The following is a 20,033-nucleotide window of genomic DNA, read 5'->3' as shown; positions in this document are numbered from 1 at the left end:
TATTCTCATTGAATGGTTGGGTGTCTGTTTGGGAATAGACTTTACCCTCAGTAGCGTGGCTGGGTGGTTCTTTTCTAGTAGTTGGCACAAACAAGGGTATTTTCATGCGAATTTAGAAGATGTGTGATCACTGAAGCCTTGATATATTTTAGACCTGAAAATTTTCCTGTAGTGTAGAGATTCCTTACTAGCACAGTTATGTGATACCTTTAAATACCATGCTATATATGAGGTCTCACCAAGGCACTGTATGACTTTGCTGCCTTTTCTTGATGCTCAGGTGTTCGTAATCGCTCAGTATTTTCCAGATGCCTTATTTCATAAGACAGAGTACGAACATGCCCCCAGGGAGTTCCCTTATCACCTTCCTGCCATCTGCAGTAGCACTCCTAGAGGATGTAAGCAAGGGCTTCTTCAACTTGATTTCCATCCATTCCAAGGTTTGTGATCTCAGTGAAAGATGTGATTCCACATAAAGATACGGGAGCTGAGAGCTATTTCTCTGACTTGCAAGGCTTTTCTTCCCTTCATAAAATCCAAATCTGTCTAAATTTGTAATGGACAGCATTATGTGAGTATGTTACACAGATCACTCAAGAGGGGTTTGCTCAAACCAGTTGTCAGGGAAATTTCCTCTTAAAAAAAATTCACTGTCCTCATTGGATGGGTCTAATATCTCACCTACCAGTGAAAGATTATTGGTAGATTTTTTTGAGAAGAATTTTCATTGAACAGTACAAGTGCATTAGCGAGGGCTCCATTTTACAAAAAGAAAAGGAGTACTTGTGGCACCTTAGAGACTAACCAATTTATTTGAGCATAAGCTTTCGTGAGCTACAGCTCACTTCATCGGCATCCGATGAAGTGAGCTGTAGCTCACGAAAGCTTATGCTCAAATAAATTGGTTAGTCTCTAAGGTGCCACAAGTACTCCTTTTCTTTTTGCAAATACAGACTAACACGGCTGTTACTCTGAAACCAGGCTCCATTTTATATTCTTTTGTTCCACAAGTGGGTAAATACCAGTTAATTCCCAACAGGAAAACAATGCTTGCGTATGGTTGTGATCCAAAGTCAAACACATCCTAACATGAATATCGCACTCTTTTCCTGCACCAAGAGCAGGAACTTAACTATATGTTGACCCTTATTCTACTGAATTAAGAGATGATTTAAAAAAAAAAATGTTGCTCCAGTTGGTACCAAGTTGCTATCATTAGCCATGGTTAAAGATTGGCAATTCTGTCATCAATATCATAGAGATGTCATAGGGTTGGCTGCCTTCTAAGTGCCCCCTTGTGGCCATGGGTGCCTTCACAGTGTCTTGCTCCTGTTTTCCCTTCTTCAGGTCCCTTTAAGAACTCACCAAGTTTAAAAGAAATTTAAAGCAATCCCCACAAAGGATCCTCTTTATTTAGTTTTTGGTCATACTCTTGCCCTCTGGACCTCAACTCCTGTTCAGTCTCTCACACAGTAATCAAAAATGACACACAGTCCTCGAAGAACAAAATATAAACTCATGAGGTCTGTGTCTCAGTCTCTACCTTGCTTCTTGGAGAAGGTCTCACCCAGGCTTCCCTGCTTGGAGATCTTTCTTCTGCTTATTCAATAGGTTTCCTGCCTCTGGCAATTTCAGTTACTCTCTCAACCAGCCCCACATCTGCAGCATCCTGCTGTCTTTTATATTAGATTAGCTGATTCAACCCCAATGTGGCTTGTCCTGTAATCAGGATTGGCTTAGCCCCAGGCTTTCCAGACCATTGGGGGCATTTACACTATGATATTAATGTTTATAAAGTCATTTTTTCCAAACTACTGAGTCCCCTGCCTGTGAGATGAGGTGGGAGTCTCCACCAAGGTTCAGAGTTTCTCTGGTTGACATCTTGATTCTAGATTGCTTGGTGTCTTGATTGTGAGTGTTAAGCTGAGGTCAAAAAGAATCTAGTGAAAAAACATGAATTTTTGATTAGTCAGATCTGATCTATGGCTTGAAAGAGATCTCCGATCTGGTCATCTCTTAAGTGAGTAGATCTGATAAGGTCCTTCTCAACTGTTATTTTACACTGTTTAAGTGGAGATGCCATTCTTGATACTCAGATAGTCATTAGGCTTGTATTTCAGTAACTTCTTTAAATTGCATTCTTACAGAACAGGTGGCCTTGCCCGCATCTCCATCCCAAGAATCTAAGACGTCTGCGATTTCCATCTCTTTCAGACCACTAGACTGTTTCTATCCCTGAGCCTCTTTTATATTCAGGGAAGCAGGTATCATATTTTTGCATATTCAGAGAACATTGTCATTATATACATCAGGCCAAAGCTTATCTACAAGTTTCCCCAATCCTTTGGAGAAATGGAGCTCACACGAGGAGCTAAAGGTTGTCCATCTGTCACATTGTGTTTTACAATTGTCATGACCTGACACAACTTCAACGTCCTGGAAGTTGTCAGTCTTCATCCAGAGCAGAGACCATGTCTGTGGCATGCCCTCATGCTGTCATCATCAGATCGTGTTGCATGACTGATACTGCAGCTAAATTAGAGAGACAGGGTGCTGAGGTGATATCTATTATTGGACAAACTTCTGTTGGTGAAAGAAACAAGCTTTCAAGCTTACACAGAGTTTTTCAGCTTCATGTAAGCTTTAAAATTTCTCTTACCAACAGAAGTTGATCCAATAAAATAATTCTCACCCACCTTTTCTCTCAAATATCTTGGGCCCAACACAGCTACAAGAACACTGGATACTGCAGCTATATGTGTTTTTAGCAAAAATATTCCATCATTAAGACTTGTTTTGGGAGAGCAAGATTGGTCACTTCTGTTCCTCTCAACCTGGCATCCAAAGCTGATGCTTGTTTGGCAGTCCTGTTGACCCTTGTTTACCTAGAACACAGTCCCCTTTCCTGGGCATTTTACTGCTTGCTACACTCCCACAAGTAGGAATATGCAAAGGCCATTTGAAGATGAAATGAAAGTTACTTACCTAAAACTAGAGTTCTTCGAGATAAGCCTCTGCATATTCGCACTCCCAGCCCACTTTCTCCACTTCTTCAGAGTCTCAGGTTAGGAATTCCCAAATTAGTGGAAGAAACTGAGGGGTGACTTGGATATTTCCCCTTTTATACTCTCAGAACTCTCCAGGTTGGGAGCGAGGAGGAGGTGCAAGTAACCCCAGTGGACACTGCTTTCCAGAAGGTTCCAGAAGCTTCCAGCTCAGGCACCTTCATCCCAGAAGTGTGACTATCCAGAGGCTCATCTCAAAGAACTCTGGTTGTGGATAAGTAACCTTCATTTTCTAATGGGCTCTAAAGGTTAAAAATAACATTTGTTCAAAGTACTAGATCAGTATTTTAAACATTCTGGTTTAAAGTAAATATAAGAACACATTGTATATGCTGATAATATTGCAAATTCTAATCTAAATGTCACATTTGTTGCAGTCCACACAACAATTGGCCCTCCTATGTTGGGAAACAATGGTAAAGATTTTATTCCAGTCCTATGAAATTATAAAATGCATTTATCATGGAGACAGTCTGCACAATAACAGCAGGAGTTCTGAGAAACATCTTATAATAGGATATACATAGAACCAAAGTATCCCCTCAAATAATAAATGTTACACATACTGACAAGGCAATAAATTGCAGCAATAGAAGTAAAATTTAAACCTAAAGCATACACATTTTTCCAGTGACAGCTGCTCCTGGTGCTGCTTCTCCTCCCTGCCCAAAAAAGACAGTCATTGCTGGCATCTGTACTCTGTGTGTGAAAATCTGCTTGTCTCGGGGAAAGTAAGAAACTATTAAAAATAAATAAATAAAAACCCAATCCAACTTTGTTGGCTGCACTATGAAATGGAACAATCTCTATTTTATTTTACATCCTCCACTCCCTTCCTTGTCAAAACCTTTGACATCTTGCATGCTGAACAATCCAGTTGTTCATGTGTCCTTGATGAGAGTAAGTTTTGGATGTTAACAAAAAGACCAAAGTATTTTTTGATAACTGGAAATGGTTAGAACCTGACAGATGTTCCACTAAGAGTATGTCTACATTGCAATCAGAGCTGCGATTGTAGCTCAGGTGGGCATACCTATGCTAGCTTTAATTTAGGTAGTGCAGCTAAAAATAGCAGTGAAGGTAAGGCAACACAGGCTACAGCACGGGCTGTACAAGCACACCCAGAACTCTGGGTACGTCCTCATGTTGTTAACTGGTGCTGGGGTCTGTTTTGTTAAATCTTCACTGCTATTTTTAGCTGCAGTAGCTAAATTAAAACTCATGGCAATGGCTCCCTAAACTGCAGTCACCTCTCCAATGCAGTGTAGACCACCCTTAGTGTACTGTGAACATAGTAAGTCGTCTCTCTAAAGAGGTCATCTATTCTGCTGAATGAATTCTTTTCAACAGTTAGAAACACATAGTTCTGATGATATTTGTGGGAAGAGCAAATCAGTTCAGTAAGGTGAAACCTACTATAATCCAGTTCCAAGAAATTCAGTCTAATTTTGACAGACATGGAATGTAGAAAGTCATCAGTGTGTAACCTCTAATCCTGGCAGAATGTTTATAAATCTTTAACTGTGTATTCGTATTTATGTGTGAAGAATGGTGTCTTCCACAAGAACAGTGCAAGGGTGTCAAGAGAATTCCCTCTTTGCTAAGATGAACAAGTGTTACATGTGATAGAAGAAAATTAAACTACTAAGTACCCAGTGGAGTGTAACTTCTATCTAAAATATTTTGGGGACTTCAGAAACATTCAGATGATGGAATTTTTTATCAATGGGGGAGGAAACAGGAGTTTCAGGTGTTACTAACTTTTACCAGGAGTTTTGGTTAATAGAGGGTCTGATATAATAGCTGTATATGGTACTATCTCAATTCCTTTGATGAAAGAACACGGTCTTTTCTCATTTATCAATACTCTGATGACTTATGCTAGCCTTGAATTAACTCCTCAACATTCAAATGAATGCAGAGTGGCCATGGAGTAGGACTGCACTATTATGTTCTTAGGTAACACTGGAATTCTATACGTGACTCAAAAATCCAGGCCAACCTTTTTCTTGACCTATTATGTGTTGTGCAGCTCCATTTACTTGACTGTGCTAGGCTGTATGTGGTGTAAACTAGTGCTGCAGTTGATCCTTTTTTATTGGAGGGTTGTTTGTTTGTTAAAAGTAGTCACAAGCAAGACAGCCAGACCTACACAGAAGAATACAATTGTGTCAAAGATCCATAATCTTGGCTTATGAATGTAACCTCCCATAAATAACCACAGAGCCAAGCAGTGAAATGACAGGTATCTGTCTTAAAATTTTATAGGTACCAGCATTCTAACTAGTTCTAATATTGAATGTTTGTATTTTGTGGTAGGACACATTCTACAACTGCATTGCTAAAAGGATTTCCGTACTGCTCTCAAGAGGCATGGTGCGTTTGGTGGTCATTGATTCTATGGCTGCTTTGTTTCGATGTGAATTTGGCGCAAAAGATTCAGTTATGAAAGCCAGATATCTGCAGACATTCGGAGCAAAACTTCACAGTTTAAGCAGTAGATTCAGAACGCCAATACTATGCATTAATCAGGTATGAAACCAGAAATTATTTCCTACTCTGCAGAACCGTTGAACAAACAAAATAAAAGAGACTTCTTGAAAAGAACCACAAACAGAAATGAACCTGACAGTATTCTTTTTGATCACACACTTTTGGTCTATGATCATTTTAAGGATTAATGGAGGAGTTTTATCATACAGAAACAAATTCACTAGTATTGAGACATCTGTTGGCCTGAAAGTATTTGTAGGAATGTTATACAAGCCAATTGATACATTCTGGAAGTGAAAACATATTTGTATTAATACAACAATTTCCTTCTCCCATGAAACTGAAAAACCTATATAAGAACTAGGAAAGTCAGTATGTCCTAATATTTTCCTCTCCAACATTTTAGGTTTTTATTACATCTAGTCAATTTATGATAGCTCTGGAGGCCTCTATCAACAGAACACGTACAACCCAGGCAGTACCAGTGGCCATTATGGTGACTTTGTGATGTGGAACTTAATCCACTTAACGTTGGTCCAAGGAAGTCATAAGCTTAATTTTTTGAGTAACATATGTAGGAAAATAATCTTACTTTTAAAAAAATATTTGAGGTATTAAAAGAAACTAGAATGAGCCAAAAGGGAACAATCAGTACAGAGAACTAATGGAAATATTTTCTTTAAAATTGGGACGAAGCATTGGATCTTAAACTTGCTTATGCAGCTTGATCTGTTTTTAGCTTGGTTTTTTCCTACTAATATTTTTGGAACACTTTTGGAGACAGTTTTTATTGTTATTTGTATCACGGTAGTGCCTAGAGGTCCCAGGTCCCAAAAATCTGATTTTGCAAGTTAGTGCTCAGTACATTAGGAAAAAAGGGCTGCTTGAGTGAGAAAATTGTCTTGTTTTAAAGGGATATTATCAACTTCATCATAATGACTAACTGAAATGTTCCAGTTGCTAATAAGGTGGGCTTTAAATAATGTCCTGAAATTTTTTTAAAAATTATTTTTATAAATGTTTTTGCTCCTCCGCTGTTAATGTTTGCAAGGGTCGTTTTTTGCTAAGGGAGAAAGTGGAGGAGAAGAGGAGAAAGTGAAAGTATATAGAGGAGAAAGTGAAAGTAACCATATGTAAAGCATTGTAAACTGCACAAAGTGATCAGACTGAAAAAAAAGATAATTTCTCTCACTTACGCTAACTTTGAAGGGGTCCCACAGGGACCGGTACTATCCCATTTTCTCTTCAATATCTAATGAGATAGGAGATGTTATCGACCCAGCTGCCAACACTGCTAATGACACTGAACTATATATCTCATTCACAATTCATGCAACTACTGTCACTACTAAAATGGCAGAATACCTACAAGACATTGGTTCTTGGATGAAGGTCTGCTGGCTCAAGCTGAACCCAGCAAGACCAAAGTGATGCTAGTCAGAGAGGGGAAGCATTTTGAAGAACTAGCCAAGACATTGTTTCTACCTTCCATTGATAACATAAAGCCTCCATCAAAATAGTGTGAAGCTTTGGCTTCTAGTCTGACTCATTAAACTTAGATGACCTTGTACCATCAGTATCTAAAAAAACTAGCTTCATCTCCAGTTTCTTAGGTAACTTTTTCCTTTTCTTCTGAACAAGAACCTGGCAATGGTCAATGCATTTGTCACATCTAGGGTGGATTACTGTAATTCACTGTATCTGAAGCTGAATGTGAAGACAGTGCATCAGCTCTAGCTGTTACAAAATGTGGCTGTCTGCATGTCTGTGGTTTAGGAGGCTGCCTGGAGTACAAGAGGCTTATGCTGAAGTCCCTCCATGGGCTCCCAGTCAACTTATGATGCCAATTTAAGGTTCTGGTCCTAATCAACAAAGCAACTAGTGGATCAAACTCCAACTCCATTAAAGACAAAAATTCTGTCTATGAACTATCGTGACAGCTGCAGTCCTCTGAGACAATCCAGAAAATGAAGCCCAGGATGAAGTTTGTGAGAGCTTGGGATAAAACATTCTCAGTCAAAGGGACCTACTATGAAACAAACTTCCAGAAGAGATTGGGCAAAGCCAGAATCTGACCACCTTTTAAAAAACACTGCAAAACTGTCTTCAAATTTTTTTTCCTCTATAATGATGACACAATGGTGACACCTCCTTGTACCACCATCTAAGGAAAGGAAAGAAAATCTAAAGGATCAAAACAAAAAAACCCCCATATTTTTATCCTGAAAAAAGGAGAAGTGCTAGATACTCCATGAAGTCAGGTAATGCCATTGATTTTACATGGAAGGCACTTGGAATACTACAGTGGTGGGCAGCAGAAAAAAAGCCTTAGATAGGCAACGTCTTTCAGATCTAATAATTTTAGGGATCACTTGTAACAATACTACAAGCTACAAGATCTAATAATTTTATTGTCACTTGTAACAATATTACAATATTTTCAAACAGAAATGATTCAGCAAGTTGATGGTAGCATCCCTTTAACTTTAGTCCATGATAAGATTGATAAACCTAAACCTAGGGCTCTGCTTCACTAAGCTGCTGTTAATTTTAAATGGCTGTACTAGAAAATGACAAGTTATTTCTATAAGATGAGACCTTCTCCCCACTAGAACCACCTCTGGAGAGGACACAGGAGGTGTGAAGCTGAGGCTTCCCTCAAGTTTCCTTTGAATTCTTGGTAGAATCTGTACTCAGAAGCATGATTCAGGCCCTAAACATAGTGGATTTCTGGGGATGTGAAGCCCCCTCAAGCCTCAGCACTTACTGTAGGACAGGTCCCCAAACTGTAGGGTGTGCCCCCCTATTGGGGTGTGGAAGAACATTTGGGGGGGTGAGGCTGGAGCCCAGGCCAGCCCCCACAGGCGGCAGGGAGGGAGTGCTGCCCAGCTCCGCTCCTGGCTGCCGGCCCTGTGCTCAGGGATCTGCTGCTGGCCCCAGGCCCTGGCTACTGGCCAAGGTCCCTGGCCGAGGCTCTTCTCCTGGCCCTGCCCCCAGCTGTAGCCCAGGCTTGGTCCCCTTACCCCTGTCCGCATCCCCTCCCCGGGAGCTGCTGCCCCGCTCCCGGCTTGGGGGGATGGGACACCGACGGGGGTAAAGGGGGGCATGAGGTAAAAATTTTGGGGACCACTGCTCTAGGACCTTCTGTCCTGGTCTCCTCTACAGTGCAGTTCCTGCAGAGCCTTGTCATGGATTCTGCCACTGGCCCCTTGGATATCCTTTAGAATGGGACTGTGCATTGTGGAGTCAGCTCTTTTTGGCCGTTTTTCCAGGGTTTTCTGGGGCAGCTATGCTGCAAATAAGGTGTCTGACAAGGAGGCAAGGGCAGGACAAGTATGTATCTTTTCAAAACTCTTCTGCATTGAGAAGATTCTCTGCTCTGCATCGGAGGTAGTTTGAGTGCTGGTTAGATCTGTCTTGAGAATCATGGAACAGTAGATTGGCTCTGGCCCGAGCATAGGTTAGAGAACCCTAAGGTTTGCACTGACCTGTCCCAAATAGACTGATTTCCATTTGGCTATATGCTACCCGAAGAGGGACATCCTTAAGGACTATCTTCTGACGAATGTGTAGTCTAAAAATGAATGTAGAGTAGCCTACAGGCTCCTCAGCCAGGTACTTATTACTGAACATTCTGGGAGGAAAGGAAAGGTTGAATGGGTAATATTTTGTACTGATCGACAATTTGTGTAGGTGTGCTTAAAAAAAAGTTTCCTAGATATTGCAGCAATAGTCTGGGGGAGGAATTTCTCTTGTTTGTTATTTTGGTCCAAAGTCCTCCATCTTTGGGGAGCACCTTTGGATTTGGAATGCTTTATTGGGTTATTTTCCTATGCTTTTGGCTGTTTAGGAAATCTTTTTTGCAGAAGGAACTTCCTTTTGCAAAGGAATCAGAAAGTATGCTAGATTTCTTCCAAGTGACTCCATCACTTAAGAACTTGAGATTGAACTGTAGTGCTTTATGTGTTTAGAGGTGGATTGGACCCCTCAGTTCCAAGTAGTATTTTGACCTTAGGACTGAAGAAATTGCTCAGGCAGGTCTGGTTTGACTCCCAAGAACTGAAGAGAACCAATGTGCCCTTGAGAAATTGTCTTTAGAGGAGTCTTTGCTGATGTGGTGGGATGCACAGGTCCCAGATTTATGTAGACAAAGTCTCTCTTCCTGGCAAAGCAAGATTCTGCAGATAGGGAGCAATTGTGGAAGAACTACCCTTCCAAATGTCCAGAAAGGGTCTCGTAGCAGCTTGAGCATCTCTTAGCCTTTGAATTGCTCCATTTGGACTGCTCTGCTGTAAAAAGAAACAAGTGAAGTGCAGAAGCCCAGTGGATGGGCTCATTTGGGGAAAAGGCTCCTGAAATTTCAGACCCCAAAGGCAAAGACGAATTGGGAGATCGGGACTGTTGTTTGCTTGCTGTAATCTCAAATTCATCTTTAGAAGCTGGGAATGCTGGATTGCCGTTCTGCTTAAAATGCTGGAGATAGAATCTGACACAAGGGTGGAAGGGTGAAGCCTCATGGACAGTCTGAACTGTCTCTGGTATTTGCTGAGAGAGAAATGCAGTCCAGTCCTCTGAGGAGGAGGTCAGGATCCAGAAAGCAAATGCATTTTTAATTAAAAAGTTTTTTAAAAATAACTAACTGGACTCCTTTTAAAATAAGACATGTAGCATATCCAGTAGGCTACAAAAATTGTAGCTACAGGAGGGAGCTGTGAATGTAATAATTTTTTTCTCATCTGTATCTTCAAGCTGTGCTTCTAAGAAAAAAATCCTAGTGTATACTAAGGGCTACATACAAACACAACAACTCTTTTAACTTAATGTGCTTTTGTCAACAGAAAGATGTTAAGAACAAAGATTTTTTATATGTTTCATCTTGGAAGATAATTAATGTGGTTGAGATGCATTCCTGGGAGGCAGGACACCTGAGTTCTATTCCAGGCTCTACCCCCAGTCTGAGTTTGTGAACTTGGGCAAGTCACGTAATCACTCACTCAGTGTCTTCACTTACACACATGTAAAATTGGGTTTATTCTTTTATAGTTCTTCAGATGATGGTACTATCTAGTGAAACTATTCTATGGCCCTTTTTAATTTTTAATTAATAGATTGGTACAAGCTGTGACTTAGTGAATAGTTACAGTGTTTAGGACTAAGTTTATACCCCATAGTACCCCTTCAATTTCAGCCTGGATAACTAAGGGTTGGGTTTTTTTGTTTTGTTTTTTTTAATTTAGCTTAAGTAATTGTGATTCAATATAAGGTCTTTTGTGTGTGTCACCCTCTTTCCCCACCTTTCCTTGGGTAAATACAAATATATATTCACAGTACAACTTCATTCAAAATCTGTTTATTACTTAGGTAACGGATGCAGTGGATGAGACAGATGTTTCTCAGAGCAATTTTGGGTAAGTAGTTCTCCATAAACTGAAATGTAATAATAGTACACACACACAAGGAAGATTTAACCCTGCACTCTTTCTTCTTTTGTCAGTTTATCCTCAGTATAATATATAGGAACATAGGAATTACCTTGCCACATCAGACCAGGGGTCATCTTATCTAGCATTCTGTTTCTGACAGTGACCAGTACCAGCTCTGGAGGAAAGTGGAAGAAATCCTATGGGATACAATTATGGAATAATCTGCTCCTAGGAGATATTTTTTTTTAATCATTAGGTATTAGTGATTGGTTTACACTCCAGCACATGTGGGATTATATCTTCTCTTGTCTGTCTGATGTAACTGTGGATGTTGTCACTTTCCATATAAATTTAAAACTTTATTAAAATCCTGTTTTGTTTTGTTTTAAAAAATGTAAAGATATAATTAACCAGCAGAACTTCATTGCTGCAAGATACCTTTGAGGCCAAAAGATTAGTAGGATTTAAGTAAGGCCTTGACATTTATATGAATGAGAACATTCCCACAGACATAAGGTCGTATTTTTAGAAGAGGAGATATAAATTTTGTGTTTCAAGGGCATGACATTGTTGACAGGGGACAGGGAGAAACTTCTTCTTTGGGCAGGTTATTCCCTGGCTACTGGAAGGTTATTTCCACTTTCCTTTAAAACAAATTTTATAAACAACAAATCAAGAAAAAAAAATTGAGGGTGTTAAATCTACCCTACCCTATGTAATGTTGCCTCTGATGGAGCCCAGGGTAGATGGCCCTGTAATTTGTATTTTAAGTGGCTGAAAATTGTTTGAGAGGATTTGTCCAGACAAGTGCCATCTCTGTGAAGCATTGCAGCTACTTATAGTTGAAGTGTAATTTCTAACGTATGTCTACTTAAAATGAATTAGCAATTTAGTGTGAAGCATCTTATGTTTCATGCATGCAAAAACTTATAAAACATTGTTTCCTTCTAGCTTATTGGATAAGAATGTTTCTCCAGCACTTGGGCTAACCTGGTCCAACCAACTGTTGATGAGATTGATGGCCAGTCGAACAACACAATCAGAACAGTCACCTGGAGGTGCATTACAGCACACTGGAAGTGTTTTGAGGACTTTAAGTGTGGTTTTTGCTCCTCATCTCCCTCAGTCCTTTTGCTGCTATGCAGTAAATTTGGAAGGTGTGAAAGGAGTAAAAGTGAAAACCCCCCTGTGAAAATGTTACATATCTATATACTCCAAAGGTAGATATAAAAGATTGTGAATCAAGAAGCCATTTGCCTAATTTTTTTTCATCTGTAGAAAAAAAGATGCCTAACATGTATATGGAAAATGTTACTTGGACAATACATTTTTATAACCATATTCTGAGAAAATACAGAAGCAGTGATAGAGAATAGATTTCTGTACCTACTTTTAGGTTCAGTTAGGTTTCCACCTCGATGCACCTATCTTGGAAAAGAAGGGATCTTAACAAAATATTACCTGCATCTTTGGGAGGCAGCCTGTACTAAATGCTGGCCTGCTTTAAACACTTACTGAAGTAGGCCAGCTGTACTTTCAAATGCTGACTCTAGCAGGGAAATACCATGTTTATAAAAAGAAAAGGAGGACTTGTGGCACCTTAGAGACTAACAAATTTATTTGAGCATAAGCTTTCGTGAGCTACAGCTCACTTCAACGGATGCATGCATTGGAAAATACAGTGGGGAGATGTATATACACAGAGAACATGAAACAATGGGTGTTACAGTGTGTGTGGTAACAAGAGTGATCAGGTAAGGTGAGCTATGACCAGGAGGAGGGCGGGGGGGGGAACCTTTTGTAGTGATAATCAAGGTGGGCCATTTCCAGCAGTTGACAAGAACATGTGAGGAACATGGGGAAATAGTTTTAGTTTGTGTAATGACCCATCCACTCCCAGTCTTTATTCAAGCCTAAGTTAATTGTATCCAGTTTGCAAATTAATTCCAATTCAGCAGTCTCTCATTGGAGTCTGTTTTTGAAGTTTTTTTTGTTGAAGAATTGCCACTTAAGTCTGTAATTGAGTGACCAAAGAGATTGAAGTGTTCTCCAACTGGTTTTTGAATGTTATAATTCTTGACGTCTAATTGTCACGATCCATTGTCTACAGCCCAGCTCTATGATACAACTGCATTTGCTCCAACCCCTCAGACAGAGACAAACACCTACAAGCTCTCTATCAAGCATTCTTACAACTACAATACTCACCTGCTGAAGTGAAGAAACAGATTGACAGAGCCAGAAGAATACCCAGAAGTTACCTACTACAGGACAGGCCCAACAAAGAAAATAACAGAACGCAACTAGCAGTCACCTTCAGCCCCCTCTCCAATGCATCATCAAGGATCTACAACCTATCCTGCAGGATGACCCATCACTCTCACAGATCTTGGGAGACAGGCCAGTCCTTGCTTACAGACAGCCCCCCAACCTGAAGCAAATACTCACCAGCAACCACACAACAAAAACACTAATCCAGGAACCTATCCTTGCGACAAAGCCCGTTGCCGATTGTGTCCCCATATCTATTCAGGGGACACCATAATAGGGCCCAATCACATCAGTCACACTATCAGAGGCTCGTTCACCTACACATCTACCAGTGTGATATATGCCATCATGTGCCAGCAATGCCCCTCTGCCATGTACATTGGCCAAACTGGACAGTCTCTACGTAAAAGAATAAATGGACACAAATCAGACATCAAGAATTCTAACATTCAAAAACATTACATTCCCTCTTATCCCAGTGATTTAGTGATTTAATACCTCTTTGAAATTACCCCACAGGACAGTCAATTAGTAGTCCTTATTTGAACATCCAAATATAGTCCTGGATCTTGCAGGTTACAACAGTTTATAATAATTTTCTTGAGCTTTCTGCACCCACAAAAAAAGTGATTCTAGAGTTTAAAACAAAAAAACCTTCCACTGTACAGTGAAGCACTTATCATACAGTCAAATAAAGTCAATGTTTAAGAGAATTTTTTACTGTATTTTATTTCATCAGCTATAGCTGTATAGAGGGTTCACATATCTTAAAATTGCATTTATGAACTACACTTTAATTCAATACAAGTTAGGTGGTGTAAAACCCATGAAAAGCAGATCTGTATACAGTGCTAAGTATTTATTTTGTGGGTGTTCCTTATTTTTCAGCAGAATATTATCAGCAATACAGGAACATACTGTAACTCTCCATTGTAAGTCACAGCTGTTCCAGAAGTTTTTTCTTTTATGTAATAAATGCATTTTATTTAGGAACTGTCCCTTATTATAGCTTTATTAATCTTTGGGTTTCACAACTGAGGTTTGCTTCTGTACAGGAAAAATACATGACTAAGTTGTTTTTACATGAAAGATTTACATTCTAAAATGCATAAATACACCCATCTTTATTTTACATAGAATTATTGTAAGATTACATGTAAATATTTTATTTTTGCACTTTGAAAATAAACATCAAATCAAACCATAGCTCTGTAACAGATACAAAGTAAAGAGACATTCAGTGGTAACAGGATATGCTTCTGGAACCAGATTGCTGTTGAAAATTAGAATGGTAGGACAGTTATTCTGTGCACTGTAAAGACACTGGTGTATAAAAAAGTGCATTTACGGAACTAAAGTGTTAACACAACAGATCTAGTTAAAAAGCCTAACCTTTAACTTCATGACAAGTTCTGCATTTAAATCACAGTGATTTACTGATATTTGTTACGATTAAGGTTTTGTTTTATTTTGAAGCTTTTCAGTTCTTACCCTTCAAGAAAGGAATTCAGGGTTCTGTTTCTCCTTCAACAGTTGGAAATATACTGTACAGTATTTGAGAGCTAAGATCAACACAAGCACCCTCAAAATCAGTCTTTGAAGGTTTTAAAACTAACGTTTGTAATCTAAATCCACAGATTTTTTTTTTTTTTTTTTACTTGGACTTAAAGGGAAAGGTGACATTAGAATCATAGAATATCAGGGTTGGAAGGGACCTCAGGAGATCATCTAGTCCAACCCCCTGCTCAAAGCAGGACCAATCCCCAATTAAATCATCCCAGCCAGGGCTTTGTCAAGCCTGACCTTAAAAACTTCTAAGGAAGGAGATTCTACCACCTCCCTAGGTAACGCATTCCAGTGTTTTATCACCCTCCTAGTGAAAAAGTTTTTCCTAACATCCAACCTAAACCTCCCCCACTGCAACTTGAGACCATTACTCCTTGTCCTGTCCTCTTCTACCACTGAGAATAGTCTAGAACCATCCTCTCTGGAACCACCTCTCAGGTAGTTGAAAGCAGCTATCAAATCTCCCGATTCTTCTCTTCTGCAGACTAAACAATCCCAGTTCCCTCAGCCTCTCCTCATAAGTCATGTGTTCCAGACCCCTAATCATTTTTGTTGCCCTTCGCTGGACTCTTTCCAATTTATCCACATCCTTCTTGTAGTGTGGGGCCCAAAACTGGACACAGTACTCCAGATGAGGCCTCACCAATGTCGAATAGAAGGGGACGATCACGTCCCTCGATATGCTCGCTATGCCCCTACTTATACATCCCAAAATGCCATTGGCCTTCTTGGCAACAAGGGCACACTGCTGACTCATATCCAGCTTCTCGTCCACAGTCACCCCTAGGTCCTTTTCTGCCCAACTGCTGCCTAGCCATTCGGTCCCTAGTCTGTAGTGGTGCATTGGGTTCTTCCATCCTAAGTGCAGGACCCTGCACTTATCCTTATTGAACCTCATCAGATTTCTTTTGGCCCAATCCTCCAATTTGTCCATTACTATCCTTAAAGACAGAGCCCTGAAAATCTGCTAATATCTGTGGACCAGATGTAGATACAAATTTTGTATCTGAGCAGAGCTCTACTTTAAAAGATGTTACTAACCTTCATTTTCCTCCCCAACCCAACAAAACCAAAATACCCTTAGTTATTTAATAGAACTTGAGCTGTGCATTCTTAATTTGTTAATTTTGTTACACCAGCCTCCAAGTTACATAGGAAAATACTTTTCATAATTTTAAAAAACTTCATAGAGCTTTAAGTTGGAGACAGTGTCTGATGAATACATCGAGATGTTGAAGATTCCTCATTATTTAACCAATTTTTAGTATTCTTTTTATATCAAATTGTATGTAGTTCTTAGTATACATTAACAAAACCAAAGTAGAACTAATCTGCCATACTTTTACAGTCCTAGGCATCTTCAGTGCTTTAAAATGCAGGTGGAATGTTAACCACTGAATTTTAGCTATGATCTTTTAATTTATTCCTATTTTAAAGCAGTCATAACAATTGTATTACAGGGATATAAAGAGTTTTGCCACTCTATCACGTAAGCCTTCATTTTTTCACCAAGAAGGTGTATTTTAGGGCTGCTGAACTCAGGGTGATGAATGTGAGGGTAACTTTTCATTTAGCTCGACTTTAAAAAAACAAAAAAAATACACTACTTACCTCTTCCACTCAAAGTACTCAGACTACAAATGATTTGAAACAAATGTAAACTTTCACAACTTCCCCTCACAAATTAACCATTTACTTTTTAAAGAGTATTTATACCCATGCATTTACAAAAATACATTTTTATCATAATGCAAAGTCTGTACTATAAAACTAAACTTTACACGTTCATGCTTTCCTTCCAATATTTATTCTTTTGATATAGGCAGACACTTTGATTACTAAAATGCAATACATACACTTAGCAGCTTTCAGACAAAGTAAGTGACCTAACTTGACAAAAACAAAATTGTACACTTGAACCTATCAAATACTGTAAACATCCATTAGATGAAGCACTGCATGCACACCCCATTTTAACAGTACATACATAACACAACCTTGCTTGGTTTTCTCTTTTGTTTTTTAAGTCAATGGAATCCTTTAACTGTACAGATTAACCATAGATACTTCAAGCTTAAACCTTTTGGAATTACTACCACTCATCCTTAACAAAATACAAAAGCATGAAAATAAATGTCAAACGTAGTTCATCCATAGTTTGTTTTAAATACTTTGCTACCACTGGGGACATCGTTTACAAACAGTAAACTGCTAGTTCAGTCACCCATCTACAAAGGGAGCTTATGAATCACTGCTAAATTTTACCATAATATTTAATTAGATCTTCAATCAAGAACAAATAGTGACAGTCCTGATCGCAAATGGTGCACAACATGACAGAGTCTGGCAAAAAAAATTAAAATGGAAGTGTCAACGATTATTTAAAAGTAAACTCAGAAGTCCACTTAAAAACAAACAGATGCATACACTGGCAAAGTAATTTTTTGGATCATTTAAACAGAAGGAAGTTTGATACCAAAATCCACAGAAAAATTACATAGATTTTGCAAGTTGTTAAAAGAGTGGTTTTGTTTGGGAAGGCGGTGTGGGATAGAAAAGTAGGTCAACATTTTAACCTTATGATTCCTTGACAGGATTTCTTTAAATAACATAAAGCACGCAAGTCACATCTGTAAGCACAGTACTAATAGTACCACCTACAATATTTTATTGAGCTATTTAAAAACCTAAAGTTGAGATTCCACTAACACCAGCGTCTGACATACTCTAGTTTTGAATTTTAAAGACCATTTAATAAAATGTATAGTTAAGCAGGTCTGAATTAAGTTTTAAATATTTAAACAGATTTCTATTTACACAACAAGTTCCAGTTCTTTGAGAGGCTGCAAAAACATTAATTCAAATTTGAAAGATAAAGGCTTGGAAACAAGTTCTTAGATTGCACCAAATATCTAATCTCAAAGTCATCTTTGGGTTAGAATAGCTACCTTTCTACAAAGTCATACCTTTATAGGTGCTCTTCACATTGGTGAAAGTCACGTTGGATGTAAAGGGCCTGTAAAAAGTCCTCTGGGCCACTATTACTGTGATATCTCCTCCTATACCAGCAAAGACTGACTTGTAGGGCAGGCCTTTGCACTAGAAATCCTTCGTAGACATTGCAAAAGGGACAGCTGACACAAAGCAGTTGTGGTAGCCCTGTGGCCTGCCCATCAGTTAGCAATGGATACCATCTTCTTACCCACCCAGCAACTGCTGTTTAGTTCCATGGGCAAAGCTAGTTTACTTCAAACTTTGTGCAGAGAACTATGAATCCACCAAACATATATGTGATGTTTTATTAAAATAATATAAGATCTCTAAAAAAAAAATTAAAATTCGAGCCCACATTATGTCTACATCTATAAAATAACTGAGCAACAATTTGTTCTCAAGTTCATCAATGAATTGCACTAGTCTGCGCTAAAACCACTACACATTAGCAGCATCTTGTTTCCATTTCTGGACTGTTTTTATGGCAAGTATACCATATATACAATTTTCTTCTTTACAGAGATGCTAATGAAGTACCTCATAGTAAACATAAGTGCATTACACATATAACTTGTTGCATCAGTCATTAAAATAAGCTTTAAAACCAGATGCAAGTTGGTCAAGCAGTTATAAAAGTATTCGGTCTAGTGAGTTCTTCACAGCCTGATCAAATACCAAAACTTATTGTTTACCTTCCTCTATCTTATCTCAATGTGTGTTAGTCTTGGATTAGTATTCCAGCTTGTCCCATAGTTATCTTTTTGTTCTGTATATTTCAATTATTTCTCTATATTCACAAACACATGCACATTTTTACCTTCTCCTTCCACTTGCATGTAAATAACAGTTTTCACCTGCCTGCAAAATTCTAAGTGTGGAGTTTTAAAAATCACATATTTTACAGAAAAAACAAACTGAAAATGTTAGTGTTCACAAGATACTTAAACATTACATACTTAGTCCCAGCAGCAGGCCTGAATACAGACAGCATATCTATTAATTGTATACAGATTAAAAAAGGATGGCTGATCAAAAATGTGACATGTCTGCCAAATAAGGGCATCTAGTGCTTCTGATGGGGCCCTAAACATATTAAACTTAAGTGGAGAGTTTCACAAGTAGGTCCTCTGCACAGCAGCTATTCCACAGTATAACAGCCTAGCATGCAGTCACCTGCTTCATTTGCTCCTGTTGCCATCAACTATTATGGAGAGAGGCAAGAGTTGAAACAAGCATGAAGAAACAATGGAGTAGTTTTAGCCTAAAGAGAACTAAGGGATAAGAACTTCAGCGGACAGGCACGAAAAGTGTCAGCAACCTGAGGCATAATATTTTGCATTAAAGCAGCAGCTGCTGCTCTGGGACAGTTGCACCCCACAGCTTCAATATGCATCTACTGTAAAAAAAAAAATACAGGCCAAAACGTTTGCCATTTCCCCCTGATCAAAATGAACTGTACGATTACCACTGATTACTGGGCCTTAAGACCTACATAAATAAATAAGATAGGAAATTTCATAGTTACAGGTATTGATAAGCATGCCACCTATAGTTAAGGTAGTCTAAGTGTTTCCATTACAAAATTTATTTTCTAGATCTACTGGTTAAGGAATCCAATATTTAAGCTCTACTTTTCAGGCAAGATATCTGAAATTGTGACTCTCAGTCATGCAAGGCAAAGTCACAGCAATACAGTATACCCCATTCTGAATTTATACAGTAATGCACATAACCGACACTTGTCTCATTCAAGCACTGTATATATTTTCTGCTACACATTTCATTTAATCTTTTTTCAAATATCAATATAGAGAACCTTTATACTCCTTTGCATTTTGGTATGTTTTATATGCATTTCTATTTTTTCAGTTTTCAGCTGCTGGGATATTCAGATCTGTTAACAGAAATCGACATACGTAGCATGAATGACAGCAGTGCAATGAGCAATATATATCATTTCTCTTTAGAAGAAAATATCCACTAACACTATGTTTAAAAATGTCACTACTATTTTAGAAAAGTAAAAACAGCAGTCCATTGCAAAAGAGTCTACAAATTAGATGTTCCTATAGAGACTGATAAGGAACCAAAGCTTTGAGAGTCTCAGTGCTTCTTTATTCACAAAGAAATTTTAGCTAGTTTCTGTCCAAGAACTTCAATGTGCCAAATCAGTGTGACTGGCACTCAGAGCTCTTGAGTCTGTCAGACAATTATTTCGTTC

The 20,033-nt window shown here is 38.7% G+C and overlaps 2 protein-coding genes across 9 annotated transcripts in view; one reads left to right on the top strand and one right to left on the bottom strand.

The window, feature by feature from the left end:
• Positions 1-13,965, top strand: part of XRCC3 (X-ray repair cross complementing 3) — a 24,775-nt gene extending 10,810 nt beyond the window's left edge. For all 5 annotated transcript variants that reach the window (XM_073349779.1, XM_073349780.1, XM_073349777.1 and 2 more), the window contains 4 exons: positions 5,385-5,597; positions 10,920-10,966; positions 11,933-12,201; positions 13,092-13,965. In XM_073349779.1, the coding sequence (XP_073205880.1) occupies positions 5,385-5,597; positions 10,920-10,966; positions 11,933-12,173 (501 nt within the window). In that variant the 3' untranslated portion in view covers positions 12,174-12,201; positions 13,092-13,965. The remainder of the gene's footprint in view (positions 1-5,384; positions 5,598-10,919; positions 10,967-11,932; positions 12,202-13,091) is intronic.
• KLC1 (kinesin light chain 1) overlaps positions 13,880-20,033 on the bottom strand; it is a 62,779-nt gene continuing 56,625 nt past the window's right edge. For all 4 annotated transcript variants that reach the window (XM_073349766.2, XM_073349768.2, XM_073349767.2 and 1 more), the window contains one exon: positions 13,880-20,033. In XM_073349766.2, coding sequence (XP_073205867.1) covers positions 19,968-20,033 — 66 coding nt within the window. In that variant the 3' untranslated portion in view covers positions 13,880-19,967.

The sequence above is a fragment of the Lepidochelys kempii genome, chromosome 6 (assembly GCF_965140285.1).
Source record: "Lepidochelys kempii isolate rLepKem1 chromosome 6, rLepKem1.hap1, whole genome shotgun sequence".
Taxonomy (NCBI): Eukaryota; Metazoa; Chordata; order Testudines; family Cheloniidae; genus Lepidochelys; species Lepidochelys kempii.
Note: the sequence above shows the minus strand (reverse complement) of the source record. Positions and strands in the feature narration are given on the sequence as shown.